The sequence below is a fragment of the Alexandromys fortis genome, unplaced genomic scaffold (genome assembly GCF_014885135.2).
Source record: "Alexandromys fortis isolate MF-2015 unplaced genomic scaffold, M_Fortis_MF-2015_v1.1 scaffold_20, whole genome shotgun sequence".
Taxonomy (NCBI): Eukaryota; Metazoa; Chordata; class Mammalia; order Rodentia; family Cricetidae; genus Alexandromys; species Alexandromys fortis.
Window position 1 is genome coordinate 4,770,847 of NW_026067903.1, and position 25,329 is coordinate 4,796,175.

The 25,329-nt window shown below is 39.7% G+C and overlaps 2 protein-coding genes across 14 annotated transcripts in view; one reads left to right on the forward strand and one right to left on the reverse strand.

The window, feature by feature from the left end:
- Window positions 1-18,518, forward strand: part of Rev1 (REV1 DNA directed polymerase) — a 73,343-nt gene extending 54,825 nt beyond the window's left edge. For all 12 annotated transcript variants that reach the window (XM_050134505.1, XM_050134503.1, XM_050134501.1 and 9 more), the window contains 13 exons: window positions 2,436-2,590; window positions 5,885-6,004; window positions 9,997-10,217; window positions 11,312-11,484; window positions 13,756-13,858; window positions 14,594-14,759; window positions 14,998-15,200; window positions 15,838-16,071; window positions 16,503-16,623; window positions 17,031-17,248; window positions 17,335-17,491; window positions 17,671-17,773; window positions 18,103-18,518. In XM_050134505.1, coding sequence (XP_049990462.1) covers window positions 2,436-2,590; window positions 5,885-6,004; window positions 9,997-10,217; window positions 11,312-11,484; window positions 13,756-13,858; window positions 14,594-14,759; window positions 14,998-15,200; window positions 15,838-16,071; window positions 16,503-16,623; window positions 17,031-17,248; window positions 17,335-17,491; window positions 17,671-17,773; window positions 18,103-18,214 — 2,086 coding nt within the window. In that variant the 3' untranslated portion in view covers window positions 18,215-18,518. The remainder of the gene's footprint in view (window positions 1-2,435; window positions 2,591-5,884; window positions 6,005-9,996; window positions 10,218-11,311; window positions 11,485-13,755; window positions 13,859-14,593; window positions 14,760-14,997; window positions 15,201-15,837; window positions 16,072-16,502; window positions 16,624-17,030; window positions 17,249-17,334; window positions 17,492-17,670; window positions 17,774-18,102) is intronic.
- A 794-nt stretch (window positions 18,519-19,312) lies between these two features.
- Window positions 19,313-25,329, reverse strand: part of Eif5b (eukaryotic translation initiation factor 5B) — a 56,344-nt gene continuing 50,327 nt past the window's right edge. For both annotated transcript variants that reach the window (XM_050134513.1, XM_050134512.1), the window contains exons 19-24: window positions 22,815-22,946; window positions 22,641-22,717; window positions 22,386-22,550; window positions 21,031-21,169; window positions 19,976-20,137; window positions 19,313-19,723 (exon numbers count right to left, since the gene is read on the reverse strand). In XM_050134513.1, the coding sequence (XP_049990470.1) occupies window positions 19,616-19,723; window positions 19,976-20,137; window positions 21,031-21,169; window positions 22,386-22,550; window positions 22,641-22,717; window positions 22,815-22,946 (783 nt within the window). In that variant the 3' untranslated portion in view covers window positions 19,313-19,615. The remainder of the gene's footprint in view (window positions 19,724-19,975; window positions 20,138-21,030; window positions 21,170-22,385; window positions 22,551-22,640; window positions 22,718-22,814; window positions 22,947-25,329) is intronic.

Sequence of the window (25,329 nt, forward strand, 5' to 3'; positions counted from 1 at the left end):
TATTTGGTTTTTCGAGACAAGGTTTCTCTGTGGCTTTGGAGCCTGTCCTGGAACTAGCTCTGTAGACCAGGCTGGTCTCGAACTCACAGAGATCCGCCTGCCTCTGCCTCCCGAGTGCTGGGATTAAAGGCATGCGCCACCATCGCCCGGCTGATGACCAATTTCTTGAGTTCTTTGTATATTTTGGAGATCAGACCTCTGTCTGATGTGGAGTTAGTGAAGATCTTTTCCCATTCTGTATGCTATCGTTTTGTCTTGTTGACCATGTCCTTTGCTTTACAGAAGCTTTTCATTTCAGGAGGTTTCATTTACTGTTTTTCTCAGTGTCTGTGCTTACTGGGGTTATATTTAGGAATTGGTCTCCTGTGCCAATGCGTTCAAGTTCTCTTCTATGAGGTTCAGTGTGGCTGGCTTTGTCTTTGATCCATTTGGACTTGAGTTTTGTGCATGGTTCATCTTAAAAGCTTTAAGCATATCAAAAAATTTTTTATAAAAGTAAGTCTCTGGTAATGGTTTTACAATGGTTGGTTAGTTAGCTTGAGGAAAAAAGGATTTCTTTTTTGGTATAGGCTTTTAACATACTAAGGCAGTATTAAATAGAATAAAAATAATGTAGTAGCATGTACATGCTCTAAAGTTAGTCATGTAGTTTCTGTGTAAAGGGCTAGAAGAGGTCTTTCTCACAAGTACTTAATTCTGTAAATTGAAAAAGTCTTAAGTGATGTAAATCTCCAACTCAGGCCTGCTCTGGTGAAAATATAAGGACACTGGTCCAAGAGCCCTGCCAACACCCTTAAGACGCAAGAGTGAGCACATACCTGCCTCTGACTTCACTTCTGACTGCCCGTCCCCCAATTGAAAGTAGATTGTTTCTCATACTATATATCCTGTTTACTGTTTCCCCTCCCTCTACACGCCCCGTTCCTCTTCAGTCCACTTCTCTGGATCCGTTCCCCTTCCATCTCTCATTAGAAAAGTATAGGCTTCTAGGAGATAACAAACATAGCAAAATAAAATATAATAAGGCAAGCAAAAACCATTCCGTCGAAATTGGATAAGGCAACCCAACAGTAGGAAAAGAGCCCAAGAGCATGCATGAGGATCATAGTCCTATAAAAATTCTAAACTGAAAACTAATATATTTGCAGAGGTCCTGGTGAAGAACCCATGTAGGCCTGCCTTTTTGTTTGTGTTTGTTAAACTTTATTTTGAACACTCTTAACCAGTGTGTTCATGTAGCTGCTTGTTTCTGCTAGTCTCACCAAAAACAATTCCAGTCCCTGCCTTTGTGGAAGCTGTTTTAATAATGGAGAAAAAAAATGTATAAGGAAAGATTTCAGTTACCTATCAGTCACAACTATTCTTTTTTTAAAAATTTTTTTTTATTCATTTATTATGTATACAATATTCTGTCTCTGTGTGTCTGCAGGCCAGAAGAGGGCATCAAACCTCATTACAGATGGTTGTGAGCCACCATATGGTTGCTGGGAATTGAACTTATGACCTTTGGAAGAGCAGGCAGTGCTCTTAATCACTGAGCCATCTCTCCAGCCCCAGTCACAACTATTCTTAATGCAAGTGCAGTACTTTGGGCGTTACCATGTTTTAAATGTGTTGAAATGCTGTTTAAAAGCTGAGGGCATTGATAGCATCTAAAGGAGGGCTGGGAATAGGCTAATAGAGGTGCTGCTGTTTTCTCGGTTACACTAGTGGAGTAGGTTGTGCCTGGGGACTAAATAATTGAGAGAGCTAGGGCCAGTTCTACTTTCAGTGTGTGAACACTTTAGTTGGATGTTTCTGTTCTCAGAAAAACTCATTGTCTTTATTTTAAAAATAAAAACAAAAAAAAAACTAAAACCTTTGTTAAATTTTATTCTGAGTAGCATTTGTTTATTGGATGAGTAAATATGATTTATAACCTACCAAAAGGTGTGTATCAAGTGGATTGAGACAGTGATTTTGAGACCTCTTCAGCTATCTCTGGTCTGATTCTGTTTCATGGTTCCTTTGTCCTACAGCATCTCAGGGATTTTAATAGTTATTAGATATTTAATGGTGGTATTTTGCTTTTAGCTAAACAGTAGTTCTTGAACTGATGTGTGTAAACTTCTGTTCATAAAGGTTTCTGATAAGCATGTTTGAAATTTTCTTAGATATTTTGATACCTGTGATCCATTTACCACTTTGTAGCTATTTGTATATACAAGAGAATTTTTAGTAAGTCATTTTAGCTGTTATAGTTTTAGTATGAAATTGGAATACTAATTAACTTTGTAGTTAAAAGTTAGATAACTAAATAATGGCCTTTGGATGCGTTATTAAAGATTAAAAGTATGTTTTTGTTTTTCAATAAAAACGCCTTGTCTTTTTTTGTAACATTTAATGTCTCCCAGAGCAGACCTTAGGTATTCATTGTCTTTGCTTTGTATTGATAGCTACACACACAGCATTGAAGCTGTCAGTTGTGATGAAGCCTTAATGGACATTACTGACATCCTTGCAGAGACTAAACTTACTCCTGATGAATTTGCAACTGCCCTCCGAATGGAAATCAAAGACAAGACTAAATGTGCTGCCTCTGTTGGAATTGGTTAGTATCTGACTTGTTAGGTACTTGTTTTTACTCAGTTTAGAATCCTTTACTATCCCTTAACTTAAAGGAATTTTAATAACTTACTACGTGTTGCAGAAGTGGGTTTTTTTTTTAACCTTTTAGCATTGCTTACAGATGTGCAGTAACTTAAAATTGTTGGAAATGAAAGTAAAGTGTTAGTAGTAGAATATTTTCATTAAGGGAGTAAGAATCATTCTTGGTTTTCAAGAAAGGAGAGTTAGATTAACTTTCAATTCTTGTTTTCCTCAACTTTGAACAGAAACTATACCTTAAAAACAGGTTCATAGCATAGAACTTGAAGTTCAGCTTTAGTCTTCTCTTCCCTTTGCTTTCCTGGTACCTCACATGTTCTCTGCAGTTGTAGACTTTACTTCCTCCTCTCTCCTTTCCGCCTTTGGTTTATTCAGCTGTTGCCGCCACCTGTCCTCCTTATGTTGACTTTATGCTGTGCCATTTAGAATTGAAAAGCGTAGGCTTTCTGTGCCACTTTTTCCTATCTAAGCCTGTTCCAAACTGTCTACCAGGAAACCCTGTCTTACCATGCTCTCAGGTGGAACGCTTCACACTCTATCCTGCAGACTTGAAAAATAATAAAGCTTTCTAAGCATGCTGCTGTTTCCAGCTGATTCCAACATTCTCATTCATAAACTTTTCCCTTAAGCCCTTGTCTTTTGAATCAATAGGATTTAGATTGGTAACTCAGTGACATCATAGGTTAATCCTACATTAATTTGAGGCAGGGGAGAATATAGACCAACCTGAAATCATGGTGAGACCATGTCTCAAGATGGGGGTTTGTGAGAGAAAGGACCAGTGATTTATGTTTAGAGATGGAGGTGACAAACATGCTGCTGAAGCACTGGGAACTACTAGGGTGTCACAAAGCAGAAGAAAGAACAACTTTGTAAAACTGGGCTGAGCACTCAGCAGCCACTTATCCTTGGTACTTCCAACCAAGTAAGTCTCTTTATTCACCACTGCCCACTATAGAAAGAAACTTCTTTGACCAAGCAAAGAATTTTTTGAGAGTAGCAAAAAGTAATTTATGTGTGTAAACATAAATATGTGTGACAAGTAGTTGACAGTATGCCCATTTAGCAAAAGAATACTGGGTGTGTATAGTCTCATATCCACCTGGTCTGTGGCCTGCCCAGCTGTGGGATGTATAAAGATTTAGAATCCTGTCCTGTGGAGCAGGCATCACATGTACTCAGAGAGCAGTGTTTGACCCCTATAGCATTCATTCCCAGTATTGCACCAAGCGAGTACATCTTCCAGCAATATTTTTAAGATGTGAAACATCACAGAATACTGAAAATTAAAACAGATGAATACATTGCCATTATTCATACAGGTACTGTCTGGCCTCCCAGACTCCCTACTGTTGACCTACAAGTCCCTATCAGCCTTTCTTCTCCTACCATCCTCTGTACTTCAGTGTCAGACACAGCTGTAATTCCTTGTAGATCAGAAATATGATTAAAAACAAGTGATTGTGTAATATATTTTCAGTTCAAGAATGGAATTCAAACTAAAATGCCATTTGTTAATTCACTCCTGTCTTTGTCTCTCTCACCCTAAATTTACCACTTTGAGCATTTTAGTATGACTTTCCTAAACTTGAACTTTCTTACAAGAGCCAGTATATATATAGCCTAGGAAAAATATGTTATTACATGATTCTTTCATATGTTGTTAATGCAGGACTTCCCTGGTATCTTGGTGTTTCATTCATGGAAAAGGTTACCTGAGACTGTACCACCTAGTCAGTCAAACTTCAGCCTCCAACAGCCCTTCTGTAGGCCCATGCCCTCTGCTGGTGCCTGACTATATATCTGCCATCATTTTCTTTTTTTCCCTAACATAGATTATTTGAGGGATTTCACATCCTGTACCAGATAACACTCACTTCTAATCCTTCCAGGACTTACCCTAGTTTGTGTTGTGTTGCCTGTATATCCACTGGAACATGGTCGGTCTCCCAGTAGCCAGCCCTTTAAGGAAGTCAGACTTGCCCTGTATAACCCCTGCCTGATTCCCTCAGTTATGGAGAGCTACACTTCAACATCCTTATCACAATTTTATTGAAGAGTTCTTTGATGATTTCCTTTCTAGGCCGTCACTTTGGGGTGGTGAGGTGCGGGTAGGGGTTGTCCCTGTTTCTCGACTGTGAGTCTTTGGTCAGGGATGCCACTGCACAAGTAGCTCCCTTGTCCTTTGCATTCAGCAGGGGTACAGATCATGGGCTTCTGGCGTCAGCACTTGCCATTGACTCAGCAGTACAGATCACGGACACCATCATAAGCCTTCTGCAGCAACATGGCCTTCAGGACAGCACGGGCCAAGTACACCAATATGGTGCTGGTGGTGGCAGCAGCACAGACCACAGATATCCGAATAGCCTCCAGTGACAACACAGGTCTGGACTTCAACATGGTCCTTGGCTGCTGCAGAACCAGGAACCCAGAGATAGTTCTCATAGGCAGCACAGACTACAGACATCAACATGACCTCAGGCAGCCTCCAAGGCCACCCTCATCAACATGGCCTGGGACTGTGTAGATGTCTGTTTCTCATGTTACCATCGAGGGCCATGCAGTTGTCCATGGATGCCCATGGTCTGTGCCACACGATATTAAGCCATATTCATGTCCGTGGGCCATGTGTCTATCACAGTTTTCATTTTTGGCTTTCACCTCCACTTTGAAGACCTTAAAAGCCTTCTCTTATATCAATGTTTGCTTTGGGAGTTTTGTTTCCATTGTGTGTTAACCTGTTTCCTCCAGGGGTTGGAGATTTAAGTGGATTTTATTTTAGCTTTAGTTTTTCTCTAAGTCTGCCACACTTCTGAGTGGGAGGAGATTTGAGACAGGGTAGCCTCACTGTAGCCCATGCTGGCTTCAGATTCATAACCAGTGGGCTACTTAAGCCTCCAGAGGATTAAAATTATTTACATGAGTCACCACACCCAGCATAGCCCTTCTCCTGTAAGATCAGGGCTGTTTTCTCTGATCTGCATGAGGAATAAACATTGAAATACTTGCTTTAAAATAAAGGCAAACCTCTATTCAGCAACCTATTGGCCAAATCCAGGGATATATACCTTGTTTAAATTTATCAAAACTGAATAGTTCTCATCATTTTAAGATGGGTGAATGACAATCTTTTTATGAAATTTTATATTTGTCTTTTTGTGTGTCCCTCTTTATGAAAGATTAAGAAATAATTTTGGTTATTTCTTGAGTAGTTTTTCCTCTTTCAATTTCGTAGGTTCTAATATACTTCTTGCTAGAATGGCAACTAGAAAAGCAAAGCCAGATGGGCAGTACCACCTGCAACCAGAAGAAGTAGATGATTTCATCAGAGGTCAGCTCGTTACTAACCTACCAGGTAAGTACAAGTCTTTTACTAAGCATTTGCCTGTGAGAGATCACAGACATTTACATGTACTTTTCATGCCATCGTTTTAGTTATTGTGGGGCTATTTGTTTTCACAGGCAGAGAGCCTTGATAACGTGGTTTCCTCAGGCTATCTGGATCATCCTCCCTCAGGATCCAAGTGCTGGAATGACATGCATGTCTTTCCTGTCTCTTTTTAATAAGTTGTTAACGGTCATGAAAAAGAAAAAGTACTACATTGAACACCTATCAATTGATTTATTACATATTTTATCTTTTCGCTTAGTGGATTCTCCTTTACAGTTGGTAGGTGGCCACCCTAGCATGCTAGAGGCCCCGGATTCCACCCCCAGCTCCACATTCATAAAAGCAAGCTGTTTGCCCAGAGACCCATAATCCAGGCATTCCAGGGGTGGAAGCTGGGAGACCAAAGTCCAGTGTCTTTTTTTTTTTTTTTTTTTTTTTTAAGTAGACAAAATTTTATTAATGTGGTCTGGCCCATAAACAAAAGACAATAGGTGGATTTGGCTACAGTCCTCCACAAAAACAATCAATATCTACAAAATATCGCTGTTAGAATAGATTCTATACAGTGAATCTCCTTACCCATTGGTTGATTAATTTGCCACCTTTTATGCTCTATTCCATGCCAAGTCCAGTGTCTTGTGAAGGATTTCTTAAGTAACAACATCAATGATTCTGAGAAATAGTTTTAGAGAAAATGTAAAGTTAACTTAGTCTTTTAAAAACATTTATTTTATCATGTCTATGTTTGCTCATGAACGTGCCTTGGCGTATGGAGATAAGAAGACAACTTTGGGGAACCGGTTCTCTCCAACTATGGGTTCTAGGGATTACATCAGGTGTGTCAGGCAAGGGCCTTTTCCCACTGAACCATCCTCTCACCAGCCCAGCTCCCCCCCCCCCCTTATTTTTCTTTTTTTGAGACAAGGTTTCACTGTAATTTAAGAACCTATCCTGGAACTAGCTCTTATAGACCAGGCTGGCCTCGAACTCACAGAGATGTGCCACTACTGCCTGGCCAACTTTTATCATTTAAACCCATAATCCAAATAGTATATTTCTAAAATGAAAACAAAGGTTTAGAAATGCATTTATCTGTTCTGTGAGATTATGCTTCTGAAATGCAGTGGAGAACAGTTGTGTGTGTGTGTGTGATGCCTTGGCTTTAATTCCCAGCACTTAAAGATTGATTTTGTTCTATATTGTGTTTATGAATGTATCTGTGTGGGGATGTGTACATGCAGTTGACCATGGAGGCCATAGGTCTTAGATCTCCTTGGTAATTATGAGCTACGTCCCTTGGGCATTGGGAATCAAACTCAGGTGCTTGGCAAGAGCAATAACTGTGTTTTGTTTTGTTTTAACCTTTGTGCTGCCTCTATAGCCCCACCTAGCACTGCTTTAAAAAAAAATTCAGAAGAGAAAAGGGCCCTTGGGCATGGTAGCATATGTTTGTAATATCAGTACCTGGGAGTTGGAGGCAGGAGGATTAGGAATTCACATCCAGCCTGGGCTTAATGAACTCCTATTTCAACGAAACAAAAGAGAGAATGAGGAAAAACACTAAAAATATAATTAAAGGTGGTGCATACCTTTAATCCCAATACTTAGGAGGCAGAGACAGGTGGATTTCTGTTCAAGGCCAGCCAGGACAACCAGGAATACACAGAGAAACCCTCTCTTGAAAAACCAATAAATGATAATCCCCAAATTTTGGGTTGACTTACTTCTGCATGTCATCCCTGTTCTGAAGATAGCATTTCTTAACCATCCTTTCCCAAAGTATGTTTGAGAGAACATAAAGAATTATTCTTCAGGAGGCACAGAGAGTGTGTGAGTGCATGTGCCCAAGCATGTGAAGACCAGAGGAATATGTCAGGTATCTTAAAACTCTGTATTATTTAAGATAGTCGCTCACGGAACCTGAAAAACACTTTGGCTAGGGTAGCTAGCTAGTGAGCTCCTGAGACCCATCTGCCTTGTCTTCTTCCACCACCTTTTCATTGTCTGAGGTTACAGGAATTCGTGTCCATCCTTAGATTCTATTTATTATTTTTAAGTTTTATGTGTCTGATACTTTGCCTGCATGTTTGTATGTTTTCACCTGAATACCCGTGCTGCCTGCATAGGTGAGAAAAGAGCATTGAGTCCCCTGGAATGGGAGTTGTGGACTTGTGAGCTTTCTTGTGGGTCCTGGAAACCAAACCCCAGTCCTCTTGAAAGAACAACAAATACTCTTATCTGCTGAGGCATTGCTTCAACCCTGTGCCTGTTTATAAATATATGCATATGTATATAGATACACAAGATACACAGAGAAACCTGTCTTGGGGGGGGGGGGGGAAGAAATAATCCAGGTCTTAAAGATACAAAATATTTTGTTTGGAGTCAAAAAGAGAGTAGATTCTAAACCAGCACATTCCCCTTTTATCTTTTCTTTCTTCTTGGTTGGCTGTGCTATGGTGGGGCCCTGAGCCCTGTTTACTTCCTGTATAATACAGGTGCCCCTTTTTCTTATGAACTGAGGTGCATTGCATTGAATCAGTAACCATTTTAGTCCTGTCTTTGAATATCATCATTCTCTCCCCACCTCCACTACAAGACCCTTTCATTCTACCAGTTAGTTTTCCATATAGAGCAACTTGTCTTCCTCAGACGATGATTCCATTAGATTAGCTTGTGCTTAACTTAGTGACATTTCAAATATGAGTAGTCACAGATAACTTCTGAAGGAGCGGGTTTCCCACAACATCACGTTTACATATACACGTGCAGGGTTTGTTTTGACTTGGTCTGTAAATAGCACAAGTGGGTGCCAGCATCCTTTCTACTGGGATATAGATCAGCAATCACAACCTGAGGGTTGCTACCCCTTCAATAAGCTTCTCTTTCCAGAAATATTCTTTATAATTCATAACAGCAAAATTACAGTTACAAAGTAGCCGTGAAAACAGATTTATGGTTGGGGGTCACCACTACATTAGGGACTATATTAATGGGTCACAGCATTAAGAAGGTTGAGAAACACTGATACATATTTTCATGGTTTAAATTTGTCTGACCTCCTTCCATGCCAAAGATGCATTTAAAGTTTTATCAACTCCAGACCTGTGTCTTATTTTACTATCTTTAGGGGTTCTCTTGGCAGGAGCATAAATTGGGTGTTTCCTGACATTGGAGACTACTCAGCACAGAAGAAAAAGTTACATAACTACATTCAGCTAAAAGATAGCAGCAGACTTTGCTCTTTTTTGATAATATACAAAAAGCATACAAACGCATGCTTTTCACTGCTAGTTACTATGGTGCAAAGTCATTTAAGTAAGAATTACTCTTTATCTGAGTTACTGTAAACTGCTTTCTCAAATGTGTATTTCTTTTAACATATTTTAGATGTGGTGTAGGGCAGCAGAGCTCCTGAGTGTCCTGGGTAGCACTGAAATATTGTGTACATTGTATGAGGCCATGGAGACTGTACTTTGGCCCAGCTGTAGGAAGAATTAATGTCACCTCTTTTAAGGTGATCAGTTAGCTTTTGATAAGAGAAATGGGTCTTCCTCCCTTACTATACTACCATTCTTTGATAGGAGAAATGGGTCTTCCTCCCTTACTATATTACCATTCTTTGCTTAGCAGCCTTAGTCCTCATGTCACTGGTTCCACTTTTGTTCCTTGTGAGATGTGGGCCTGTATCATCGCTTCCCCTAGTTCCAGTCCAGAGTAAATGCTGTGAAACCATCATGAATATTTGCAGTCATCACAGCACAGTTCTTATTGTGTGCTCGGTAGTATTTGTGTCTGTGCTATAGACTCAGACCATACATTCTTAAACAAGAGTCTGTAATCTTGGAATTATTCACAGAATTCTTTTTATAAAAAATTTAAGTTTTGTTTCATGCATGCCTAAATAAATAAATGACCAAAATTTTCAACAACTGTCTTTGTTTTCCTTTTCTTAGGAGTTGGACGTTCAATGGAATCTAAGCTAGCATCTTTGGGAATTAAAACTTGTGGAGATTTGCAGTGTATGGCTATGGCAAAACTCCAGAAAGAATTTGGCCCCAAAACAGGTCAGATGCTATATAGGTTCTGCCGTGGTCTGGATGATAGGCCTGTCAGAACGGAGAAGGAAAGGAAGTCTGTGTCAGCTGAGATCAACTACGGAATAAGATTCACCCAGGTAACATGTCTGTCTTTACATGCTCCTCTTTTAACCTCTAAAGCTTTTGATGATTGACTGGTGGTCTCAAAACCTTGGAGACTTGTAAGGTAGATCTCCAGTTAAGAAATCAAGGTCTTCGGTGGTGGTGGCACATGCTTTTAATCCCAGCACTTGAGAGGCAGGTGGATATCCATGAATTCTAGGCCAGCCAAGTCTACAAAGCGAGTACCATGATAGGCAAGGAACCTTGGGGGGAAAAAAAGAAATAAACCAGGTCTTAAGGAAAGATACAAAATATTTTGTTTGGGGTCAAAAGTGATTTGAACTGTAAATATTCTCATTACCAATGAAGAGGAAAGGGCCAGACAAAAATTTTGAGTTTTAAAATTATAGTTAAAAATAGATCTCCTTTACCTCATGTTTCATCCCCCTAGTGCATTAGTTCTCAACGTTCCTTATGCTGAGACAGTTTAATACAGTTAGTTCCTCATACTGTGGTGATCCCCAACTATAAAATTATTTTTTGTTGCTACTTCATAACTGTAATTTTGCTACTCTAAAGAATTGTAATGTGTAAATATCTGTGTTTTCCAGTGGTTTTAGGGGACCCCTGTGAAAGGATTGTTTAGCTCTCAAAGGGGTCGTGACCCCACAGGTTGAGAACCACTGTGTAGATGGTGGTAGTACAGATAGACTGGTTTGCTTTCCTTAAGAATACATATTTGGATTTAGGTATGTCTCTGGAATTCAGCTCTGTAAACACTGCATATCAAGATTTGAAATCTGACAAGCACTGGGTCTTGTGAACTATCATTTAGAAATCTGACATAGTGTTGGATTTCACATTTTATCAGGGAATTTAAGAAATGCAAGAGGTCAGTAATAATATAAAAAAAAAAAAGCAAGAAAGGAACTGCCTTAGGAGTACTCCATACATTGAAAACATGAGCATTTATATTAACACACATTTCAAGGTGTATACAAAGTGTTTCTTTTAAACAAATACAATAGGGAAATAAGATTTAAGATTCAGAGCTAAGATAATTGAGAAGAACTATTGGGTTAAGTAAAATAATATGGAAGTGGCTTTTTTCCCCTTTGTCTTTGGGTAGCCAAAAGAAGCAGAAGCTTTCCTTCTGAGTCTTTCAGAAGAAATTCAAAGACGACTTGAAGCTGCTGGCATGAAGGGCAAACGTCTTACTTTGAAAATCATGGTACGGAAGCCAGGGGCCCCTGTAGAGACTGCAAAATTTGGAGGCCATGGAATTTGTGATAACATTGCCAGGTAACCTTTTTCTTTTCTTAAAAAAAAAAAAGTTGGTAGTTATATTCTGTGCAAAGTATGTCAGTAAAATAAAATTAGTTTTAAACTTACCAATCCTGATGTTGTTAAATATACTGTAGAGCCTGAGGCCAGCCCATGGTCACTTTCTATTGCAAAATACTAAAGACTGAGGGATGGGTACTTTTTAAAGAAAAGATTTAGTTCCGTTTTTGGCGATTCAAGAGGCTGGCACTATTTTGAACTCTGTTGGCCAATGGCATCACAGTGGCTGGAATATAGGCCACACAACAGTCACAATGAGAGACAGGAAGCTAGACAGGTCTCAAGGGCGAGGTTTGCTCTGTATAACAACCTTCTCAACAAAGTGTTCATGACAACATCATTTATTTCCTAGAGCAATGATTCAATCAGCTCCTGTCCTTGTCTCTTTAGGTCCTCTAAATCACTGTCATCATACTGAGTGTCAAGTTTCCAGCATGACTTAACAGACCAGAACCACACTTGAATCCAGCCAGCTGGCAGCCTGTGACTTCTTTTAGAGTCTCCATGCTGTTAACTTGAGTGTTGGTAGGAAAGGGCTGCCCATTAGTGAGCCAAGGAGGGACTGATGTAGTTTGTGAAAGATTGCAAATATCCCAAATTTCCATGAGTAAATCATTCAGAGAAACTAGCATCTCTATGTGAAATGAGCATTCTCTCTAAAAACTTGTGGAAAACTTTTCTTTAGCATTAAGACACACATCAGAAGTCATGGTGTTAAGAGTTCATATGAGGTCTATGACCAACATGAAATCACTTTTTAGAGTGGATCTTCTATTCAACATACTGCAGTTCATCTGACAAACCAAGTGGTAAAATCTTTAACAATGAAACCGTATTTAAGGGTTGCATTATTATGTATTACAGTAAAGGTTTTCAGTAAAGATCAGCTCATACTAAACATAAGTTGCTTATTGTATTGTGATCTTGTAAAATCTCAAATTTCCACATATACTGTGGAAACAGGCAAAGTCAAACAACTTAATATATAAAATGTTTAAATATAATGTATATGTATTTCACATGGAAAGTAAATGCAATGATAATGGAACATGTCTGTCTGAAATTGGTTCTTAAGCATTGGTTTTTGGGGGCAGGCAAGAGGGATGCAATAACAGGTCCAGTTTACAGTGTTTCTGGAGGAACTGGGAGTGATGTGTGCTCATGCAAAAGAATCCCCAATGGCATTAAAGATATTAGGATGACTTAAAACCATTGCTACCACATAACAGGTCCTTCAAGGTTCCTTACAGATCTAGAGTTTTCCATTCTATGGCTTATAAGCCAGGCTATAACAGTGTTTGATGTAGTAGTTACATATATTTTCTTTATAAGCGCTAACAGTATTTCACATAAGAGCTACATACTTTTTACACATTTATAAAAAGCTCTGAGAGAAAAGTAGAAGATATTTAAATGTTGAAAATATTCAGTGGCTTTCCTTTAAATATAATGGTTTGAGAGATGGTTCAGTAGTTACGAATACATCTTTTTAAAAATTTTGTATATGTGTGTATATGCATACAGGTGCTGTGACAGAAGAGGGTGTCAGGTTCACCGAGACTGGAGTTTGAGGTCACTGAATTGACTAATCTAGGTGATGGGAACTGAACTCTAAGTCCTTTATAAAAGCAAGTGCTCTTAACCACTGAGCCATTTCTTCAGCCCTCCCCCCCAAGGTCTTTAAAAGCAAAACAGCTTATTAATTTCTCCTGTGAATATTACTTGTGCCTTAGTTTAATTTTTTAAAGTAAATTTTGCTTGGAATCCAACTATTCTGGCTACTTACCATGAAGTTTAATTACAATACTTTATATTAATGTACATTATCTAAAATTTTTTTCCTAAATCAAATTTTGGTTGATCATGTCTCCATGTCTTGTTTTCAGTATCTGTTCTATATAATGTTTTCTATGCTTGTGGGTGGTGTTACTGGCTTATCATAAGGGTGATCTTTTTTTTTGTTTTTGTTTTTTCGAGACAGGGTTTCTCTGTGGTTTTTGAGCCTGTCCTGGAACTAGCTATTGTGGACCAGGCTGGTCTCAAACTCACAGAGATCCGCCTGCCCCTGCCTCCCGAGTGCTGGGATTAAAGGCGTGTGCCACCATCACCTGGCCAAGGGCTATCATTTTTATAAACCTACTAATTCTTGGCAGTGTTTCTATAACATTTCACTGACTGTATATGGAATGTACGTTTATTTGCTTAGGAAAGTAATTCTAATACTTACAGGACTGTAACTCTGGACCAGGCAACAGATAGTGCAAAAGTAATTGGAAAGGCTACTCTCAACATGTTTCATACGATGAAGCTAAATATATCGGATATGAGAGGGGTGAGTATCACTTAAGCTTTTTTCCTGTAGCGTAAAGCCTGAACTTCACCTGAGCTTGGTTATGGTGCAGTGCAAGCATGTGTGCAGGTCTTTAGCTTCTTATGTGCCGTCCAAGAAGGGAGACAGAACTTCCCATCAAGCCTGGTCATTTTAAGTTTGAGTATTATTCAAATCCTGTATTTTTTTCTTCCCTCCTAACCTCTCCATCCCTAGCAATGAGCAAGCACCCTTATCTCTGAGCTACTGCCCCAGCTTTACAAAGTTATTACTGTAGGGAGAGACTGAACCTCATGCCCTGATTGTGCTAAGTAAGTGCATGTCTACCAGCTGTAGACAGATCCTATTTAAAATCCCAGCTGGGGCTGCCGAAATACCTCAGCAGATAAAGGCACTTTGTCCCCAAGCCCAGGTTGTTCTGTGCTCTCCACTTCACACTATACCAACCTCTCCCCTCAAATACCAAAAAACCAACCTCTCCCCTCAAATACCAAAAAACTCATGGAATACTGAAATCCACTTGTGGGATCTTTCCATGTAGGGTAGAATCAGATACTCTCAGGTAAGGAAAGCTGCTAAGTCACTCACCCTCCGGTCGTTTGTGGGGTGACTCACGAATAAGCTGTTTGCATAGTTTCATCTACTCCTTTATTCTAGAAACAGGATCTAGATGGCATTACTGATTAACGGAGAATTTTGCTTAGTTGGATTTTTACAAAATATTTCTTTTCTTTCTAGGTTGGTATTCAAGTGAATCAGTTGGTCCCTACTAATCCAAATTCTTCCACATGTTCAAGTCGCCCATCAGTTCAATCAAGCCTCTTCCCTGGTCTATCACATTCTGTCCATGATCTCTTCCAAGTTCAGAAAGCTAAGAAGTCCACAGAAGAGGAACATAAGGAAGGTGGGTAGCCATTAATGTGCAGCTGCTCATCCCCCCCCCCCCCAAACTCCTTTAGGAGTAAGTAGTCTCATTTTAAATCAGCATAGGTCTCTGCCTTCTTTAGAATGTGATTTTACTTTAAAAACAAAACAAAAAACTATGAATCTATTCTATAACTGTTTGCAAGGAACAAAGAATTTAGTGATGTGAGAGGGCTAAAGAGCGTATTTAATTTTTATTTTTCTTCCTAAAATTGTAGTATTTCTGGCTGCTGTGGATCTGGAAGTATCTTCTGCTTCTAGAGCTTGTACTTTGTTGTCACCCTTATCTACACATCTGGCAGCCACTGTCAGTACTGACACTAACAGAGGCGAGTGTTCAAGGAAATGGAATGGTCTGCATTCTCCTGTCAGTGGACAGTCGAGACTTAATCTGAGTATAGAGGTTCCATCGCCATCCCAGGTATGTTTAGAAACGGTATTCTTTATTTTGTAGGTTGGCATACAGTCATCTACGTGTGTTGCTATACTGTTCTGTCATTCCCCTCCCATTGCTGCAGGTGCCCTTGTCTGCTACTGAGTCCTGCCTTGTGCTTTGTCACGGGTATCCTACTACCTTTTCTGCTTCTGTTCACATAGAGAAGGAGACAGATACAAATATTGCCTCTGAGTCTAGTGAAAGGTGCAGCTCTCATGCTTGCATTAGATCCCTTGATAGTGACAAGAAAGGAAGGACTGGCCAAAAGAGCAAGGGATTTTGCTATAAACACTTTTCCATCTTACTGCTTTAAGTATAATTACTTCTATTTGGGGAAATATCCTTGCTGAAAAGTTTTTTTTTTGGGGGGGGGGTTCCCTTTCCATGGGTAAGCTCTCACCACAAGGTATTCTGTGAGTATATGTGGACTTCCTTGCGTGTGCTACCAGCTTCTAAAGTACACTCAGTTTCAGGCTCTGTTTCACCTCAGGCTTCAGCAGTGGTGTCTGTGAAGATAGCCTAGGCAGGGGCTAGCTTTTTGAAGGCTGATGGTCTTCACTTTCTTTGTTTCTCAAATTTCATTTCATTTCTGCACATCAGGTTCTTATTTGGTATTTTACAGATTGATCAGTCTGTTTTAGAAGCACTACCACCTGATCTCCGGGAACAAATAAAACAAGTTTATGCTGCTCAACAAGGAGAGCCACGCAGTACTAAGAAGAAAGAACCAGTAAATGGTTGCAGTTCAGGAGTGTTGCCACATCCTGTTGGCACAGTTCTGTTACAAATACCAGAGTCTCAAGAATCTAATAGTAACACCGGAATCAACGTCATAGCCCTTCCAGCATTTTCTCAAGTAAATTAATGTTAGAGACCCTCTATCATAGCTTTCTCACCTATCTTTAGCTCAGTTTTTACTTTCTTCTCTTTATCTGTGTGATTCCTGGGAAGCTTGCACTGTACGTACATCTTCAACAGTGGTGGCCACTTGACCCTTTTCTAAAGTAGGCAAGTTAGCACGAGAGAAGTTGGTGGTATGGCATGGTATATAGTTGCCTAAAGTATCTGGAAGAAACAAATACATTCTTTCTCTCCTTTATTGACTGACCCATGAAGATCAATAGATCACATGAATAGGGTAGAGATGCATAAAGGAGAGTAACACAGGCTGAGTTCTGATAAGTTAGCACATAAACTTTTCCTCATTTTCTACGCTCTTCTATTAAGAGTGATTTCTGAACAGTCTAGCTACCATCCAGAATTAACTTGAGTCATCTTTCTTTCCAGGTGGACCCTGATGTCTTTGCTGCTCTTCCAGCTGAGCTTCAAAAAGAGCTGAAAGCAGCATATGATCAAATACAAAGGCAGGGAGAGGACACCACTCATCAACAGACAGCAATTACGCCTGGTAAGACACTTGATAAGTCATAAGACTAGAGCGATGGTATCATCATGTAAGTTCTAACTTTATCCTAGAGAATCGGATGGACATATTTGGGATACAAGTCAAGCTAGTTGTACTTTGAGACTAATTATTTGAAACAGTGTAGTTTGAAAGCATGAAATCTCAACTTCCGGATATGAATCCCTGAACATTTAAGCCTGAGTACGTGTTGAATTTTTCTTAGTACCCTGACCTCAGGTATGTGCAGTGGATTGGTCCTGAAGACTAAGTTGTACAACTGGAAGGAATCGCAGGGCCTAGCCTTAAGTTCCTACATTCCTGGCCTCTTGGTAGTAGGGTGTATTGGAAGGATGGAGAACCCCATGGTATTATCTATATTCCTTATGAGAATCTCATACTTTTTTTTTTAGTGCCGAAGAATCCTTTACTTCAGCTAAAGCCACCATCAGGGAAAGACAAGCGAAACAAGAAGAAGAACCCCAGTCCTTCTCCCAGAAAGATTCAGAGTCCTTTGAAAAATAAGCTGCTTAGCAGTCCTGTAAAATCTCTGCCAGGGGCCTGTGGGAGCCCCCAGAAGTTAATGGATGGTTTTCTAAAACATGAAGGAATGGCTGCCGAGAAACCCATGGTAACTGGAAAAACTAAAGACTAACTTTTATTAGATTTTAATGTAGTTGACACTGTCTGAATACGGCATTTTTTTTCTTTCAACAGGAAGAATTCTTAGTTTCTACTTCTGGTGTGCAAAACCCATCTAATTTGCAGCCCAACCAGACCAACTGTGTTAGACCTGCAGCACCCAACTTAGCTGGAGCTGTTGAGTTCGGTGATGTGAAGACCTTGCTCAAAGAATGGATAACTACTATCTCAGGTTGGTGTGGCCCATCTAGTAGCTGGTAGTAGTTTCATGATTCAAGAACATGAACCAAAGTTGTAAGACTTGCTTTGAAATTGTGTGTGTGGTGAAGAGGGGGTTACAGTTAACTACAGATTTCTGATTTTCACTAAAAATACATTGAAGTCCTTATTTGAGGTTTTCCTCTTTCCTAGATCCAATGGAAGAAGATATCCTGCAAGTTGTGAAATACTGTACTGACCTTATAGAGGAAAAAGATTTGGAAAAATTAGATCTAGTTATAAAATACATGAAAAGGTAATTTTAACTAAAAAGCTGTTTGAGGGTCTACAGCAAGTTGAGCTTCCTGAATTAATCTTGGAAAAATGCTATATGTTGATAGCTTAGTAACTTAAAAGTGTAATCACTCCCAAGGTTATTCAGTGCACAAGTTGAACATGAGTGCCGTACCTAGCTCTCCTACCTCAGTCTTTGTTAGTGCTGAGATTATAGGAGTGAGCCACACTGGCTAGTCCAAAATTTAAAATACATTAAAAAGAAAGCCAAGCATGAAGCTAGGTTTGGAGGAAAAGAAAATGTGTATTGAAGTTTTTTCTTTTTAATGATAGTTGTCTTCTCCCCTCTAGGCTGATGCAGCAGTCGGTGGAGTCAGTTTGGAACATGGCGTTAGACTTTATTCTTGACAATGTTCAGGTGGTTTTACAACAGACTTATGGAAGCACACTGAAGGTTACCTAAATGTTCCGGAGAGCCTGGTGCTCTCTGCTAGCTGTACCAGCAGTGATGACGTGAGGTATTTGCAAAGTGCATGATAGTGATGCTCTGAGTTTTTTATAATTTTAAATTTCTTTTTAAGCAAGTGTTTTGTACATTTCTTTTCAGAAAGTGCCAAATTTGTCAGTATTGCATGTAAATAATTGTGTTAAATTCTTTTACTTGTAGCATAGATTCTATTTACAAAACGTTTGTTTATAAAATTTTATGGATTTTTACAGTGAAGTGTTTACAGTTGTTTAATAAAGAACTGTATGTATATTTTGTACAGGCTTTTTTTTGTGAATCTTTAAAAAAAAAAATCAACTCTGGGAACCAGCAACAATTTGTTATACTTAAAAGACTGAATCTCCAGGCCACCTGGCTGCAGGCTGTGTGCAAAATAAATCTTGGCCTGGGATGTATTCCCGATCTCCATGGACACAAGTCCAGATATTAACTTTATGTCCCTAGGAAGTGTTGAATTCAATACCTAAAATAAATTTTTCACATACATAACCTCCCTCTTTTCTCCCTCTCTCGTTATATTTGTATTTTATGACACTTAACAGAAGGCTCATTTGGTACCCTCTCCCGAGCCATGCCCCAAGAATAACCACATCTAGGTATAGTCATGAGATCTAACAGTGCTGAAGCACTGACCTCCAGTAACTTACTGCCACTTTTTAACAGAAAAAGACAGTGGAATGTGTACTAAATAAAACAGACCAAAACTAACCTACAAAAGTGCCCTCCTAGGGCATTTATTGGGTGCTGAGAGTGAAAGCTACACTAACATGGAAGCCTAGCAGAGCTTACTGCCTTTATTGGCAGTTGGGAATTGTGATGATTACAGTGACCTCTGATGACCAGTACAGGCAGAAAAAAGCAGTCAGCTATCCTTTACTCCATGGCTGCACACAAAGCAGATAAGAGAACAGCAGACTGCCTAAATCTTTTTAGAAAAATCCCTACGGGCATATAGGAGAAAACGACTGGAGAGAGGGGTGTCACTGTAGAGAGAATAAAGATATTTCTTACATCAAAAAGGTTCCAAGAATCACAAAATCTGTAGAAACTTGGTTAATCAAATACTGCAGGACTGATTTAATCAGTATAAAATTGAAAGATTTAGATTTGTAATAAAAATCCAAATTTGAGGAAGGGCAAACTTTAAAACAGCAGCCAAGTCTTGAGGGAGGTGAGTGCAGGCACGCTGGACTGTGGGGTGGGGAACTGACCACTGTCAAACCAGTGTAAGTTGCTTGGTTTCTCATGGAAAACATCTTTATACACCTAAGTCCATCAGCGTCCAAGAGTCTGTTCTGTTGGTAATATCACAGCATAATATTACATTTACTCCAAATTCTGTCCCATGTGGGAAAATTAGATGATTTCAAATACTTTCTTCAGCTCCACAATAAGCTGCCAGTCACTCTTCTGCATTTCGTCTCTGAACCAGTCTTTGAGTGCATCGATGGACTGCCGGCTGATCTGCAATAGCCCAGGCACAAACATGGTGAGCCAAAGGTAAGTAAAGTATGCCAATGAAAGCCAGTGGTCCTAGATGTGATTAAGCAAAGAGATGTAGTGCTTTCCAGTCTGCTTCAGGGGCCAAACCCACATCTGTGAGCTGAGGATCTGGGGTCCATGGATTGTCAGTTGCACTACCCTCTTATCAGAAGTACCACCTGATGTTCCCAAAACCATAAAATTTCAGTGTGAAGATAAGGCTAAAATACTTACCTTGCTCACAAGAATGTCAGTAGCTTCGAAATGTCTCCCAAACATTTTGGGAGATTCCCCAGGGATGGGTTCTATTTTGACACAGACCTCTTGTCCTTTTTTTGCAACATCCACTTGCTTGTGGTTTATTTCAATACTTGTTACTATCCCAATGTCAACGAACTACAAAAACAAAGATCAATGTTAGGTCAGATTGAAGATCTCCATAGGCCTCATGACAGCTAAACTCTACAGTCTCCACAGTAGAACTTAGCAAGACCTCATGAGATGGCAAAAACATCTGGTGTCATTTTGTGGTCCTGCTATAAACTCAGAAAGGTGGTTGTGCAGCTGGAAAATCTTTGAACCAACAAAAAAAGGTGTGGAAGATTTGGCTGCTTTGTGGACAAGGGATAGGGAGGGGGAGCATCTTAAGTGAAAAAGCGTTTGATTTACAGAGCCACATGTCACTATCCCAAAATGAAAACTTCAAAGGCTGTGTATCAAGTAACACCACGACCAGTACCCATTGACCAGACTGGGCGCTAAGCATTAGCATAATGAGTACTATGACATCCTTTCAAGGCCAGTGAGAACTCTGCAAAACCAAGGAGTGGAAGGAGAACACAAGTTTGTAATTTTTTACATAATTCAAAGATATATGTAATGGATACTATAACAATATTCACTGGGGCAAAAGTCACCAAGAAGTAATGTTTACAGGACCTGCATAGTGCAAGTGCCCCCTTGTAGGTTCCTTTTCAGTAAGTCTATGTAATGAGGAGGGAACAGATAAATCCAAGTAAGTACAATCTACAACACATTTGAGCTGGATGGACTCTTCACAAAGCAGGCGTACTCTGAACTGTGACTCCAACAGGAATGGAGCAAGCACACGAGAGGATGAATGACGATTGCAAATAAGGCATTACAATAGACAAGCTACCTAGGGGAAGACACTGAGAAACCAGGGCTCAGAATCAACAGTTTAAGATTGGACACTTTTAATGGACAATTTTGTTCCATTATATTTTTTTTTTCTATGTTAAGAACGCTGATATAGGCCTGGAACTTACATTTTTGCTTGGAACGCACATAGGTGTTCCTTGTTTCACTTGGCCAGCCTCCACAGTGACTCCTATTACTATTGGGTCTCGAGAATTGAAAATGTACTGAGGGAGGATTTTCATCTTGCAGGGAAATACTGCTATGTGCCTGAAAGTAAAAAGAAAGCAAAATATCTCAAGCTCAAAATTATTAAACAGAAAGCAAATATAATGAACGTGAAGTTATATGAATGCACTTTCTGCAAAGGCTGTTGAGAAAAGCCTATGTTCTCATTCTCTCAAAGCTACATCAAGGATGGAGCCTGGCCCCAGAGGATGAATGTTTTTGCCAGTCATATTCTGGAGTTTAGAACACGGGCAGACCTTACTGATGCGTTTGTTAAAACAATGTCTACTTTAGAAAGGGGTATAGTCATCCATCTGTATGATTTTCTCCCTCATATTCCCCAAGTTTTCCAAAAAGCTGCCATGAGGTGACTGTCCTTGTCAATCATATGCTGGAAGCACATTCAGCCAGTTTCAGTCCTGGGCTACTGTCCCTGGGTTACTCTGGTATTCTCTTTCCTAGACAGTGGAAGCGTCCCCCTACACACAAGGCAACTGCCACTGACTCCTTAACCACCAAAATCCATGTAGCTAAAGTAGCCCCGCAATGTGATCATGACTACACAATTTGGCAATAGTTAAATTTTAAAAACAAAGTTCAATCTTTCCCATGACCTACGAGATTACTCCTGTAACTTGCGAACCCTGTTCCTTCTCTAACTTGCTAATTGCCACATTCTCTGAAGTATACTTTGCCAGTATGGCTTGGTTGTCTTAAGTGTTGTTCTGCCTGCACAGACCACACTCCTGACTACTTGTTCTGTTTCTGACTGTTACTAGAGGCCATGAGGAGATGCCGTCCCCAATCACAGCCCATTCTGTGAATCTGCTTTACAGCACTCATCTCTACTTGTACACTTCCAGATCGATTGCCTCTGTCAATTACAGATACCCTCAAAGGCCCAGGACTAGGAAGCCGAACTCTGGCCCTGTATTCAAGAAGCATGGATACAATGAACCTGGAAGGTCTGTGGAGTCATGGCTTTGTCTCCCTTAGAATCTTTTGGGTTATTTTCCATTTCACACAGAGGATACCTAAGCCCACCAAACTGAAAATTAACAAACTGAAAGGCCCCAGAGAAGATCTGAAAATACACAGAGGAATATTTGCCCCGGACTATAACACACCACTTTGGGATGCAGCATCTGAGACATTAATAAATGCCATTCTTTTCTTGTCTGCATTTCTTGCCAATATTTGGAACTTCTCCACCAGCTGCATTACCAAAGATTCGAAGTAAACAAAAACACTAACTTACTTGAATTCTTCCTGTTTCTGTTTCTTGTAGTCTTGTCTGTATTTTGTAAAGGCATCAAATAAATGATAAATAATTTCTGCACTAAAGATTCTAACTCCCAAACTATCAGCCATCTCTTGTGCATCCCGTTCAATTCTTACATCAAAGGCCAAAATCACTGCATACCTGAAACATGGAAACATTAAAGATCACTGAATGAGAATTAGTGAGTCACACCAAACACTCTGAAGATGATCAGAAGCAAAGAATACTTACTGCGGATCATGTTCCAACATGACTGAAGCCTTCATAACGTCTTTTTTATGGACTGGGCCAATGTTAATTCCTGCATACTGTAAAAGGAGAGTTTTCGGGTTTATCTGCATGTAGCAGGTAATGGAACAAAACGTCATGACTACCATATGCTTAGAAAGCTGGGTAGTTACTTACTGGCACCTCTGATGTTTTCAGAAATTCAAGAAGAGCTTCCAAAGAGCCCAGTGTAGAAGCCTGGACATAAACTCCTTTTTCTTCTAATTTGATAGCATTTAGTGTCTGCTTTAACTCATGGATCAATTCATCCTTGAAAAGAAATCAAACATGACAAATTATATCTCAATCTTCAGCAGCCTAACCAGTTTTCCTCTGGTTAAAGACTCATCTGAAGACATGGAATTAAGGCACGACAGTCTGTTATAGGAAAAAAAGACTATATGGTCTTAACCTAACTCATTTCATCTTTCTGCCTGAAGTATGTTAAATCTCAACAGCACTTATAAAAAGCGCAAATGACTGGGTAGAGTGTCATCCTTTTTGTGGACCACACAGATGAGAGGCAGCCCCAAAGTTCAATTGTTTCAGCTGTGAAATCTAACTCATTACTTCACTAAAGACATATCCACTCCACATTCAGGCCTGGTGTATTATCTTATGCTGTGACCTGATTCTACCTAAATATTAAAGGAGGCCTACATGACTGTGTCCCTAGCATCTAGTTGCTATATTCTTTTTGGCAAGCAATTAAGCTATGACTACAGACTGCTTTTCATTGGATATGGGCCAACTGATCTTTCCAAAGACAAACAGGCTTTAAAATGACTACTGGTATGAAATGAAGATTCCCTTTAAGATCCATGTACTACAGTACCTAAATTAAAAACAGCCAGTAGCACATCCCTAGCACGTAGAAGACTGAAGCAAAAAAAATCTCAAGTTCAAGACCAGCTTAAACAACATTGAGTTTGAGGCCAGCCTGAGCTACACAGCAAGACTTGTTAACGAAAAAAAAAAAAATGAAACAAACAACAACAACAAAAGGCAACATCTGGCTTTAAAAAAGAAAAAAAATGTATTTGTATGCTTATATGTGGATACATACACGTAAGTGCTGTTTCACTTTACGGCCAGAGGCAGTGGATCCCCTAGAGCTTCCAGGTAGGTTCTCAGATCCAATCAATATGCTCCTAACTACTCAACCACCTCCTTAGGACATTTTATTTTTAAAGGACTTTGGTGTCGTCCCCCACCCCCCCTCACACACACCCATTTTTGAAATAGGGTTATGAAGTCACCTTGAAATACTGGTGCAAACAATAACAGCCATGAGCTTCTGACCTAACCTCCTCTACCTGCCAGGTTCATTCATGCACCACTCTGCTAGTTTTCATGCAGAGCTGAGCTCAAACCCAGGCCTTCCTGTGTGCAAGCATGCTAACAACTGAGCACCACCAGTCGTTGCCTTATTTTTTTTAATTAGGATAAAATGCACGTTTAGAATCAGGCATATAAATGTATGCAACTTCATATGATTATAAACAATTTGCAAAAAAGTTTGTGAAAAAGAACAGTAGCTATGCTTTACAAGGTACCCATTTTAGTGAGCATCCCTAACATATCACACAAAAAAACTCAAGAAGTACGGAAAACAGCAGGATATGGGTAATATGAAGAAAAGGCTGTAATTAGAGATGGGGGAGGTCAATACAGAAAGAGCAGGAGGATAACTGATAAATCTTAAGGAATATTTTATATTAACCTAAAATTATGTAAGTATTTTATGTAAGTAAATTATGTAAGTACATACAATCATATGTATCTTTTTTTAAAAATTAGATTTAATGAGTGTGAATGCTTTGCCTGCGTGCATGTACATCACATGCATGCCTACTGCTCATCAACGTCAAAAGAGATGTCAGATATCCTGAAACTAGAGTTATAGATGCTTGTGAGCAATTACTTGGGTGCTAGAAATCAAAACTAGTTCCTCTGCAAGAAAGAGTAAAGTACTTTTAATCAATAAACTATCACTCATACAAGCCTGTAGGCCACTTTTAGTGGTAGAATCCGGTCATGCTCATGATAACAATATAACACAGAAGTTATACTTAGGATACCTCAACAGTATGATTGCCTAAACAGGACCTAAACAATAAAGCCATATGAATATGTATATATGTGCACACAGATGAAATTATGCCCCATGGGCTGACAATGCTCCCCACGAGAGCAACAGACTATCACGAACTCTAGTCTCAGGCATGAGTTGGTCAAGATAGTACAGGGACTTCCCAAACAATACAGGCTGTCGTTTCTTGCCCTTGGTTGTCTCCCAGACGTTGAAGGTAAGCCCTTATTGCAGAAGGTACCACATACTTAAGACACAGGACATGGAAAGAGTCTAACTGGATCTGGTTAGAAAGCCTCCCTGAGTTCTAGCTTCCATTGTACCAGAAGGTACAATGCAAAGGCGTGGGGGGATTTGAAGCAAATGGAAGTCCTGTCCAGCATTGATGCCTATGAGCCACTACAATGAGCAACATAACAAGATGTCCCTAAAGGTTTACAATAGTGACATTCATTATTTGGTGGTAAGCAAAAGCTGTCAGGTGGACTTAAGGCTCACTCACCAGTAGGGAACGCATGCCTTATACTAGAAACCTAGCCAACTCCCTAGTGCTAGTGAGGA